General features: G+C 35.8%; 1 protein-coding gene across 2 annotated transcripts in view; it reads right to left on the bottom strand.

The window, feature by feature from the left end:
* LOC122124965 (fibroblast activation protein alpha) overlaps positions 1 to 12,877 on the bottom strand; it is a 70,536-nt gene that overhangs the window by 16,171 nt on the left and 41,488 nt on the right. For both annotated transcript variants that reach the window (XM_042699488.1, XM_042699489.1), the window contains exons 16-20: positions 12,069 to 12,193; positions 7,955 to 8,002; positions 3,082 to 3,180; positions 2,539 to 2,608; positions 1,596 to 1,790 (exon numbers count right to left, since the gene is read on the bottom strand). In XM_042699488.1, coding sequence (XP_042555422.1) covers positions 1,596 to 1,790; positions 2,539 to 2,608; positions 3,082 to 3,180; positions 7,955 to 8,002; positions 12,069 to 12,193 — 537 coding nt within the window. The remainder of the gene's footprint in view (positions 1 to 1,595; positions 1,791 to 2,538; positions 2,609 to 3,081; positions 3,181 to 7,954; positions 8,003 to 12,068; positions 12,194 to 12,877) is intronic.

Below are 12,877 nucleotides of genomic sequence, written 5' to 3'. Positions count from 1 at the left end.
AAGGAATTAGGATAAAATGTTGAAAATTATGCTATTATTCTTACCAGACACAACAACCTTTATGTAAGAATGTGGGCTGGTGACATAGCTCAATGGTAGATTACTTGACTAGTACAGGCAAGACCCTGGGTTCAATCACCAGCACAACAACAACAACAAAAATATATTTTTAAAAAAGAATTTTTAAAAAGAAGAAAACAACAAAGAAATTCCTGTCTTGATAGAGTCTTTTCTTTATTTAACCATCTGTATATAGCCAAAATTTCTCCAAACCAAAAAATAGAGACACCAATAGCAACAGAAAAGGCAGGAAAAACTCCAAAAATCTTGAGCAATGGGAATTATTAAGTATTAAGAATGGCTAAAAATTGATTCATTTGCCGTATTTTATTAAAACAGATTTTTAATTAAACATTTCATATATATAGGTAAGTATTCACAAAACTGAAGAAACATGAAATATATGTTATGATACATTTCTATTTTTAAAAATAATTACTGTGAATCTAAACTCTTCTGCTTGGATTAGAGACAAAATAAAACAGCAGAAAAATGTTATCTGGACCTGAATCCTAGCCGTTAAATAAAATCTTTGTTGTGTTTGGTACATTGAAACAAAAATCACAACTACTAATGGCATTGATATGATGAAAGAAATGTATTGAATTTTCTAGTTGCTCTTTACTCTGGATCAGCATTTACCCATCAATGGTCACCATATAACGTAATCAAGGACTGACAGCATGATTAGCCTGTAGTTCTTGGACTTGAAAATTACTCTTCTCTAACTTATACTATATTCATAGAAATCCAACTCAAAAAATAGGCTATATGAATCTTGCACAGTATTTCCAGTGTGACAACAATTTTGGTGACAAGATTCTGTTTCAGGAAAAGATCATTGGACTATGAACTGTGATTAAAAATACAGATTGGAAGAAGAAATCAGATCTGTCATGCTTTTAATTGTGTTAATAATATGACTTTACTACGTAAAACAAGTCTGTTTCTGTCCATTGAAAACAGGAAAACTTTCTCGTGTTAGCACAGTTGAACTTGACAGGGAGTTTAACCACATGTGAATGTCCAATACCTAAAATATGTAGAGCTGATGAAGTTTGACCCACTTCTAAACCTAAAGAGAGAGAATTCAAAATGTTTGACAAATTCAGATATTTGGTTTCATATTATGGCTAGTCACAGGAATTCTTTTACCAATTGTGAGCCATAGCTGAAAGGATACTGGAAGGGCTGACATGGTTTTAAAAAAAGGTGTTATCATTTAACATTTTTCTATATATTTACTAGCTTTCTTACAGGAGTATTTTCTCATACTGTGCAAAAAATGTTTCTGTAAGATTAATGATCATTTTATACCAAATAAGAGAAATAGACCAAAAAGAATTAAATCATTAAGAATGGAGAGATAGGCCCAAAGTGTAGATCAGTGGTACAATGTGTGAAACTCTAGGCTTTACCTCCAGAAAACAAGACAAACAAAACACAACACAATAAAACAACAAGTAAAAGATTAGAGAAACAGGAGAAACATATTATTTCCTGAATGTGGAAAGTTTGAATGAGGAGATGCTCACCTGACAGCTGTAATCTGGTCCTCAACTTCGTATACCCCCAGCTTTCGATACACTGCGTACAGGAGTTTGTCACCTTGGAAAGCTGTGCCTCGGCCATCCACCAAGGCAATGACCATCCCTTCCTTGCTTGCAAGATAAGATATCCAACTAATAGCAAATACAGACCTTACACTCTGACTGCAGGGACCACCATACCTAAAAAATAAAAATAAGTAATCATAAAAAAGAATCTCTGAATTCTTTATAAAACTTGACTTTCCATATTGGCATCAGCCTGGCTTCAGTAATTCCCAGTACACTTTCGTGATAAAATTTCAATAACAATAGCATTAGAACTGGCTCAAAATCAAGAGGAGACCAGGCTTTTCCCAGAGGTTTGCTACAAGGAAGTTGTTTTGGGACACAGCCTCTCCTATTCCCCAAAACGGATACATCTATGGTTGGCATTTCAAGGAATATGTGTGGGTTTTTCGTCATTTCTGCCACCTGCCACTTGCTAAAAGCAGACATAAGATATACTAAAAAAAATCCATGGTGTTTAAAGCAAATTGTGTGTAGGTCAGCACTGATTTTGGGTGTGATTCCACTAAATGTATTCCATTCCTTTATTTCATTTCTAACGCAATTACATAAGATGTTAAGAAGATTTACAATATTTTTTGGCTGCAATTTCTCTATCTCAAAGGTATTCTGACACATTAGGCAATTTGCCACACAAAGGAAATTCAACACAGCAAATTCAAGTCCATCTAAAAATTTCAAAACTTCCTCCATCTATTTTAAATAGCCATATTTTATTTACTCTGATTAGTTGAGGAATATATAAAAACAGCATCAATAGGAACTGTTACCAAGGAGAATGGTTCATTCTATTTCATAAATGTGTATTTCATCCAACATATTTTCAGTAAATAGTTTTTACACCAAAGAAAATATTACATACACTTGAATTAGCAAAGGATACTTTTTTGCTCTGTCAAATTGAGGGGGAAGAATCATCTTGTACCATAAAGCTTTGGGGGAAAAAAAGAAACACAAAAAAGAATCTTTATTCCACAATATGCATGATATCACTTATTTTCTTTTTATAACACTCCATACCAAAAAAACCCACATACCTAGTAATTTAAGTATTGACTGTATTTTAAGTTGGTCTAATACAAATTTTATATTTAATTTACAAGTGGCTAGAAATCTTGAATTACTGGTTGTTCTACAAGCACATACTCGGAAATTAAAATTAGACAAGATCTTTTTTAAAATGTCAGTGTTAAAAGAAAGCTATGAAAAAGTTTAAGCTCAACCATGTTCACAATCATATTAAAATGTTTAGCTAAATTAAATATTGTTGCAGTAAGAATATGAATATTTTAAATAAGAGCCTATATCATAAGGTTTGAACTATCACATTTACTCTGTAATTTTTTAAAGCAAAAGGAGTGCTCAGCTTCACACTTATAGCTGAGAAGTTTTTAAAAGATCTTACTAATTTCATCCACTTCAAGTTTTTTAATTTCTTCTTTAGGCAGCTGGACATTTTTCAAAGCATTTTCCAATTCCTTGTTTTCTTCCAGGATCTTAATTTCTTAAAAAAAATAAAATGTTCATTTTAATTAATAATATTCCCATAAAGAATTTCACTCTGAAAGTCTCTTAGCATTAATATGTATGGCCCTGAAACAGCCTAAGGCCTCCCTCAAGTGTATCATATTAACCAACAGTTTTAACCCAGCCTTTAGCACCAATAAACATTCATTATGGACATCACATTTCAATCACTGTCTCCTAAACGGATCTTTTAAGCCGTCAAACATTTCTGATGTTTTGAGCAGAATCCCAGAAACAAGACTATTAATATGATCACACTTTCTGTTCTCCAACAATTTTTTTTCAATTTAAAGTCATGACCTGAGGGATGACATTTCTTTTATTATATACATATATATATATATATATATATAAAATAAGTAGCAGATAGGAAGTCTAGATTGCTAAGCACTCAATTTTATATCAATCAATTGTACAGTTATACAACTTTTTAAAATTTCAGTATATGAAGTGAAATATTATTTCTGTGAGTCTATATTCTTTTCTTAACCTTTTATTGTCGTAGCTGATTAATATAGGCAATTCTAGTTTCTTCAATTGAATATTTGGGTATACAACTCCTTCAAATTCATTTTCACAAGATTATTATGTATTCCAGTAAAATCAATGACAAATGTGTGTGTATGTGTTTGTCTGCCTGTATATACCATGCTATTTTTCTGTATTATACCTTACCAAATCTTCTAAAAACTGATGTTTACACTTGAGATTAGTTTCTCTTTTCATATTTGAAATAAAATAATCCATTGATTTCCTGAATGCTATAGGTTGGTAATACTTGCAAATGTGTTTTTAGCGAGAGCGTTTCATTTTTTAAAAAAAGCTTTATTTTGAACTGGGACTGATACCAGGATCTTTAAGTAAAAAGTTAGTCATTCATATAACATATAATAATAAAGAGTTGTAGCTTTGTTTTGTTAAAGATTACTTGTGAGATATGGTGATTGCCACAGAGGAAATTCTGAGGTCTTCATGTTTGTCTTTTTGAAAGAAAGTGGTCTTTGGATGCAGTGAACTGGAGACTTGCGACAACACTAAGTTTGCCAAGCCACTTCGCTGTGACTCTCAGTTTTCATCTATTCATGGCATTTTGCTCCAGTGTGTTATATTTAATCTTAGCACAAGTATGGATGTTGGGAGTATGGTTTATATATGATGCATAATAAATTTTATATTAGGTTTGGGTAATCTATTAAGAAAGAGCTATCTGCAACACCTTAGGAGTTAAAAAAAAACAAGCATATAAATAAAATGGATAGACAATTCTAAATAGAGACAGCTCTTTGCTTTCCTTGTATAAATTCTAAGTGGAGCTGTCTAAATAAAGGAAATAATATGTGGAGCCATCACCTAGAATACTTGATTGATGGCTATTTTTAGTGAGATATTTATTTACCTCTTCAAACCTCAGTGGGATTTAATGTGTCGAGAGTGAGGGTGAGAAGTCACACTGCCCTTCCCTATGGGACTTTCTTTAAAAAGCCTACATACTCACTACCTTATGTATGGAACTGTAATCCCTCTGTACTTTGCCTTGACAATAAAATTAATTTTAAAAACTAAAATATCATATAATAAAATTAAGAAATAAAATCACTTGGTCATGAAGTTAAAAATATGAAATAAAAGCCTAGTACCTGCAAAGGGTGATATAACCCAGACTAGAATCTCCACTGTTTCTCACTCATTGTTCACGAGTACCCAGCTCACTGAATTCCTTCTATACGACATACAGTATGTGCTATACATGTATTTGTAGACTCTATTAAAATGAAGTTAAGTTGTATGAGTGGAAGATCTCATATTTGATGCTAGTTTAATGCTGTTTTGCTCATTAGCTACATTATGTAAAGATTCTGTGGGAAAGCGGACGAATGAGGTCATTCATTCAGTAAGTTAATTTTAATGAGAACCTTCTGTGCCCAAAGCAACTCAACCTCAACTGAACTCTCCATGTCAAATGCCAACTCTTCTGGGTTTCCACAGAATCTAGTTGAAGAACAACTCCAATTTCCAAATGCACTTCATCTTTGCAAGAAAGCAAAACCATTATAATGTCTGTAGCAGTGCCTATAAACTTTCATACAAATATCCCAATACTGTTTCAATTCCACCATACATATTTGACCTCTTTGCATCTCCATCCTTCCCCAACATTTCAGGCATTTCATTCCTTGACTTAGGTCTACTAAATTTTTTCACCAGCTTAACTACCCAAGTATGTATCATCTTTCAAAAACAAAAGAAAGTCCCATTATTAGATCACAGCCATCATCATATCTCTCCCTTTCTCCCATCACAGTAAGACTCACTGAAAACACTATAGTATTAAGTAAAAAATACTTTTTGCTTATTGTGTATGCATACCTAACCTCACTTCAATCTGGCTTGTACCTTCACTCCTCCACCAAAGAAGGTTAATCTACTTCTTGCTAAAGCCATTGTTTTATAGCAGGTCTTTCTTTACTTCCTACAGCATTGAATAGAGCTGTGCACTCTTTGTTCTTGAGGTCCCTACAGCTCTGCTTTTCACAACACCAAATTGTTCCTTCTGGGTTTCCTTCACAGACTCAGTGTGTGTGTGTGTGTGTGTGTGTGTGCATGTGCACACACACCCGTGCACACATGCACATTTCTTTAATGTTGATGACTCACAGCATTTTGTTGTAAGCTCACTTTCCACTAACTCATTTATCCTCATTATTCCCATTGCTGAGTTATTCTTTCAAGGCCTTAGACATCATCTGTCCCATAAACGAATGACTTCTTGATGATCATCTTCAGTACAAACTGATGCTTTGACATCTGACCTGAAGCTCATGCCACTGCAGGAAATCTCAACATGAAAAAAGAATCATTTTCTCCTCAAAGGCTTTCTCCCCACAGTGAGTCAATCTCTCTTTTAGTAAAAGCATAGATATCAATTCACTCGAACCACTGAAACAGTAGCAATCTCTTTATCCTATTTAAGAATCTCAGGTTTGATATAGCTATCATTTCCTAAGTCAAATTAAAGAACAGATGAGGTTATCTGCTTATGTGTGTTCAAGTTTTCTCTATTTCCCCAACTTAGAAGTTTGTCTTCTACTGACTGCCCATTATTTCCTGGCTGATCCATTATCTTGAGGAAGATTAACCCATTATCTATTATTTTATATAGCTAATACCTAGCACAGTATCTGGCTTAATTTGGTAAGCACCCAATAAATATTTGTTGAATGAAAATTACTGGTTCCAACTGCAATAGAAAGTAGATAGATAAACCATAAATAAAAGACACAGCATCTGCTATAAATAGAAGTTGGGCATTGTGAAAAGTTCAGATGGTCCAGCACAATCCAAGATCTAATGGATTGGAATACCTGGCCTGAGAATCTGTATTTGTGATAATTGTATCTGAAGAATTTCACCATTAGACAAGTTTCCAGAACTGTGCTCTAGAAGAATTTGAATTATGTTTCTTGATTTAGAAAATATAAAAATACATCTGATGTACATGAAGAGTGGCATAATACTTCAGAGCAGTACAGAGATTAGAAAAAGCCAGGAATAGAACAAGGACATTAAGGAAAATTCTATGTTATAGATACATTTTCTTATTTTGTTAGGGGAAATAAGGAAGCTGACTTGTTTATCACAGTCACTATAAAATGGGAATTGTATTTATGGTGATGTCCATTAAAACAAAATTTAGGTGGGCTTGAAGGCAGTATTGCTTTAAGACTCTTCTCAGTGAAGGTTGGGATGAGCCAAATAATGTATTATAACCTGCTATTCTGTAAATTATTAGACACATGATTGGAGCTATCTTAAAACTAAAACTATATTCAAAGTCCCACATGAAGAGCTGCACAAAGTTCCTGGGTTGACTTTTTTCCTCTTAACTTTATTTTCACCTATTTTTGAGCCATTGAGCTGACACAAAAATTAATCCCATAGCAGAATCCCAACTTGTCACCAAAGCTGTCCAAAATTGCAGGCAAGTGTGCTGAAGGAAATGGTATCTGCTTGTCCTACAGTATCCTTGTTGTCCAACAACTCAACTCTTGTAGTTCTGCTTAAGAATAAATCAGAAGATGTTGGAGAACCATCAGAAGAAAGAGGAGAGCAATTATGCTCTGTTGAGAGCAAACATGGTCGTCTTTGAGCTGTGAACCATTTTAAACTTATATCACAAACTCAGGGTAGAGGAGGACAGCCTTCATAGCAGTTAAAAATGAACAGAGCTTCCAAATTTCCTGGCTCCCACATATGACAATAAAGTGATACAACTGTTAAAGAAAAGAAAGCTGGCATGATAGCCACTCCCTGTTCTGATCTGAACTGGAAAAGTTATACCTTGACCAAAATAAATAAACAAAAGCTTCTTCCCCAAACAGAGTTTTTAGGGGGGAAAGAGGGTGTGGGAGAAAAAATATACTGAATAATATGTGGTATCTTTTCAATTCTTACGTTCTATGCTTTTAATTAGGGAAAGTTGGGAAAGTTAGAATTAATCCCTATAATTTAATCATCTGTATTAGACAAGATGTTGACTATAAATAATCCTTAAATTTTATATGATCAGGGCTGACATCCAAATCTGTGTAAAAATAATAATAATAAAACAACAACAACAGCAATCTTGTGTGATAACAGGATTGCACCACGATTCTTGTATTCAGTGTGGGACAACTGTCCTATCCTTTCTAGTGGAGCACTACAGAAAATTTAAGGTGCTTTTAACAATACAAGCAGACAAAAGAGAATACCTTGATCAGTGCGGCCATCATGGAGGGTAGAAATGGGGAGGCCCGGACCTGAGCACACGATGAAAGCAAAAACATAGTTTGGGGTTAAAACAACAGTTTCAACAAGGCTTGCTACTAATATTTGTGGTGTCAAATCCAAGTACATCTTTTATTCTGTAGTATTATTTTCCCATAGAGAAGTAACCGTCATTATTTAAATTACATTTAAACCACACAGGAGACCAGAGCCCAATCAAAGAACAGATGCAAGAGAAGCTTTTCCTTTACCCTTTTCAATGAGGATGCTGAATAATTAAGTCTGTTTACACCAAGAAACGTCAGAAACTGCTCTGGCAAATGGCCTTCTCAGAAGGCCATATTTTTGTGTTTTTATTATAAAATTACCTATCCGGATTGTCTTTTCATTCTGGCTTTTTGGTTGAATGTTCAGCTTATTCTGGTGGGTAAAATATAGCATCTTTTTTTTGGGGGGGGGATGTATTGCATGCAGTAATTGATATGGAATAAATACCTTTTTGAAATATTTTGGATAGGATCATGTTCCCTAAGAAACAGACCGAAGGTTTGTGGACCAGGAGTTTATAGGAGGAGGAAGGGAGGGTACCAAGACTCATATTTGTTGGGTTAGAGGAGGAAGAATGGGCAGGAAAGAAGGTGAATTTCAGCACTATCACATGTTCAAGTCAATCCCTCAGGGAGCTCTGAAGCTAGATGGGCTGCAGAGTTGTGCCAGTGGGCCCATTGAAAAGCTTTCATTCCCAGTGTGTGGCACAGTCACTGGACATGGACAAAATCTAGAACAATCTCCAGAGGGAGACACAGCTATAAGCTGCCAAGTGCCAGCATCCTCAGCCACTGGAATAATGAGTCAGTCTAGTTGGCACATCAATGTCCCCTGTGTGTTTCACCATAGAATTCAGCTTCTCTGTGCACAGATTCACAAATAATTAACACAGATCACCACTTATTTGAACATACTAAAGAATAGGTTTGATCAGGCAATCAATAAGTTGAAAAGCAGTGCATATAGAGGTTTTGCTTGGTCTCACCATCACAATGTTTCCTTCTCTGTGGAGGGAAAGCCATTAGAATACAGCTATTGGCTCCAAGCAAATCAGAGGACAGATGATTTTTCTGATACACTCTGAGAAGAAATAGTTCCTTCTGGCTTGCGCCTGGCAGCTTCTTGCCACAGAGAACATGCTTTGGATTTATTCCTCAGAGCCGGAAGCACATCAGTGCCAAGCCCCATGGGGGAGCCCCGTAGCTCCACAATTGTACCCAAATTTGTCTAACTGCAATTTCAGGGACAATGTAAGGGATTCAAACACCTTTCAGTCGCATTTTTCAGCGGGCCTTACAAATGATAAAGTGAAGGCTTGGATTTCTTACCTAAATTCTGTCTAACTTGGGAAAGAAGAAAGGGGATGTTATTGGGCTTTTACAAAAATCAATAGTTCTTTGGAGTCTAAGAATGTTAGGGGATGGGAATGTAGAAATTTTCATTTGAGTCAGTATTTTTTCAACATTCGTAAAAGGGACAGCCCAACATATTCCCTATTGGGCCATGGAATGAGATGTGGATCAAAATCTCCAGATTTCACTCTGTCAGCATTTATCTTGTGGGATTTGTATGGATATGTGGTTCTTTTAATAAAAACTTGTATGTCTGTTGTTGTTTCAACTTTGAGACAAACTAATGACTGGTGGCTCTTGACATAGACCCTGGAAGATGTGGTTCTCAACAATCCCCTTTAAACCTAGAATTCCTACTTTGAATTGTTCTTGTCTTATCAGAACCATCAGCATGATTTTACCTGCTCCAATCCTGATATCAAGGACTTAGTATCTCGTTAGAGAGTTTGAAGTTACATAATAAGGCTTTACTCTTCATCCTAAAGGGAAAGATTTCAAGGTTTTTCCTATGATGGCGCAGTGACTCATTTTACTGGAGCTTCAAAAACACCAGACGATGTGATGCTTCCCACACAGTATATTTTTTGCTAAATGGGAAATTACCATACTGCCAAGGAAGAGTGAGTGGTGGAAAAGTCAGGCGATTCAAATTCTAGAAAGGACTCTTCCACCAACTTTTGATGAGAACTAAGTCTTGGATTCCTTACATCTTCAGAAGGCTCTTAGTCTCATGTAGATTTTAGGACAACATGATAGAAAATGAATGTTTTCTCAAATGGTTCAAGTGTTATTCAAATGCAACGTGTATGTCACTACAGAGGCATGTATGTCAGCTTAGTGACACTGATATCTTTATCGGAGGATATATCAACAGAGATCACATTTCTTCCAAGGCTTTGCCAAAGTCCAGCACTGCTTTGATACCCTGTAATGCTTACATTTATCCTGGAGACAGTAGAAGTCTATAATGTATTAGATATTCTACTTGGTGTTATGAATACAAACATTAGGAGAAAACAGCCCCTATCTTCTATAAGAGAAAAATCAACATATGACTTGGTTTGATAATTTCAATGATGCAATGTGCCCGGCGTGTCAGCTTTCAATACATGTTGCATAAATACAGAGCTTGGGTTGAAAATGTGGTGTGTAACTTGAGAGGGACATTTAATGTGTATCTTTAAATGCCATAATCACAATTAGCACATATGGCCATGCACAACAATCTCTTGACATTTCAAAGATGCCACTGACCAAACATTTTTATGGAAATGTTATTTCAAACTGACGTCTTGTGCCATCTTGAAGGAAGTATTTGGGTTACAATGCTTATTCATGTCCATAGAGTCAAGCAGCACAAATCTCAGGCCAGGTGGCTGATTGAGGGAGGTGGCATGTAAAGTTCGCCTTCATTCTGAGGCCTTTGCCATAAAGCAAGGATCTGTCAAAGATTTCATTTTTTCTCTAAAGCCCTCTACCTGATCAATGCAATTAACATCAGAAATATGAGAGATGACTTACATTTTGTCAGACCTCCTGCAATGCTCCACCCTAAATGGGCATAGGTTAGAAGGAAGAGGCAATGGTCAAGCCATTAGAGTTTTAGTTTTTGTTTGTTTGTTTTTTGTCAGTCATGGGGCTTGAACTCAGAGGCCTGGGCTCTGTCCTTAAGCTCTTTAGCTCAAGGCTAGTGTTCTGCTACTTTGAGCCACAGTACCACTTCTAGTTTTCTGGTAGTTAATTGGAGATATGTTTTGTATACTTTCCTGCCTGGACTGGCTTCAAACCTCAATCCTCAGATCTCAGCCTCCTGAATAGATAGGATTACATGTGTGAGCAACCAGTGTCCTGCTAGAAAATTTTTAAACTTACTTCTTAAATCCCCATGATAAGTACTAAGAACCTTAGATATTTCTTTGATCTGTAGTGTGGTCTAAGACTGTGTTTTCCTGACAAGTATTAAGGAAAGCATTTTGTACACTAAAAAACATTATTTGGGTAGCACTTATTCATAAACTGTACATATGCCTAACAAGTAGGAAATGCAATGTCATATATATTTAACTACCTAGGTGTGTGTGTGTGTGTGTGTGTGTGTGTGTGTGTGTGTGTGTGTGTGTGTTTAATGAATTAGTTAAGATATTTTCCAAATTGAGAAGGACACACTGAATGGAAAAGGTTCACTTTCTATCCCTATTTAAAGTAGAGTTGGAGCAAAGATTGGCTTTAAGGGAAATGCTTCAGGTTTCTAAGCCATTGTTCTTTCCACTGGCTCTAGGAAAGTGACATTTCTCTAGCAAATGAGGCCAAAGTCCAACCATTTTAACAGGGAAAGTGATTCTGTTTATGATGTTACTTCACTCCGCACAGCTGGTCTATTACGTCTGTATGCCATGCCATGGTGTTATGGAACGTGGTAGTTCAGAACATGGACTTAAAAGCAAATGACTCTGGCTTAAGTCAGAGATAATTATCAGCTATACACACCTCTGGCAAGTCATTCTCTGTTTCCTAAAGGCAAAGAAGTAGGGATTATTCCTTCCTATTTCCTGTCATTATTTTCCCCTTAAGTGTGAGATAAGATCCTCACATATAACCAATGTTCAATCACTTATACCTCAGAACTGAACAGATGATAGAGACCAAATGATGACAATGGAAGGGGGTGGGTGATACTTACATTAGGTCCATCACCTACCATAGCAGATGAGTGCATAATACTTGGCGTAGTCGCTGAAACTTGCTGTGTAATATTGGCACCTTTCTTTCCTTAGATGGCAAGTAACACACTTCTTACTCGGAGGAGAGCTTCCAATGCTAATTCTAGAGGGAAATGAAAATAAAACTAAGCTGAAATTTTGAGATTGTATTTATCAAAATGTACTACTCCATGTAAAGTGACTAATTTACATATTGACATCAAACCCACTCTATTTTTCTGTTGCCAATATCATTTAAAGTAAAGAGGAATCACTGTATTTTGATGTAGCTTGATTTTTTGATCTTTTTTTTTTTTTTTTGCCTGAGGAGGCATAAGCTTTGAGAGAGAAGCCCTCTGCAGTTTTCCTAAAGTGGGAGAAAGATCTAATGCTTCCAACAGAAATGAAGTAGTTACTTTTCATAATCATTAATCTCTTACATTTGAAAAGAGATTGGAATCCATAGCTCTTCATCTTCCGGTCTCTTTCTCTACTCTACAGCAAAACACGTAAAGAAAATCTGGCAATATTGCCAAGAAAGAAGTCCCTGTTCTTATTTCTATCTAGAAGAGGATTCAGCACTAAGCAAAACGGAAATAAGAAGTCACATTCTGTTTGCTTCCCGTACCTCCCATTCTTTCCCTGTGGGTACATGGGACCTGAATCTTGGAATGCTGTTTCCTTGCATACCTCTATAGGCCAACTTGCATCTTTTACCGTGGTTCCTAACTCACTGCAGTAGGATCCTCTGCATCTCTTCTGAATAGAGTGATTAGTGCTTGGCCTTTTGCCAAGACTCTTTAGAATC

Source organism: Dipodomys spectabilis, unplaced genomic scaffold (genome assembly GCF_019054845.1).
Source record: "Dipodomys spectabilis isolate Male_0828 unplaced genomic scaffold, ASM1905484v1 ptg000256l, whole genome shotgun sequence".
Taxonomy (NCBI): domain Eukaryota; kingdom Metazoa; phylum Chordata; class Mammalia; order Rodentia; family Heteromyidae; genus Dipodomys; species Dipodomys spectabilis.
Note: the sequence above shows the minus strand (reverse complement) of the source record. Positions and strands in the feature narration are given on the sequence as shown.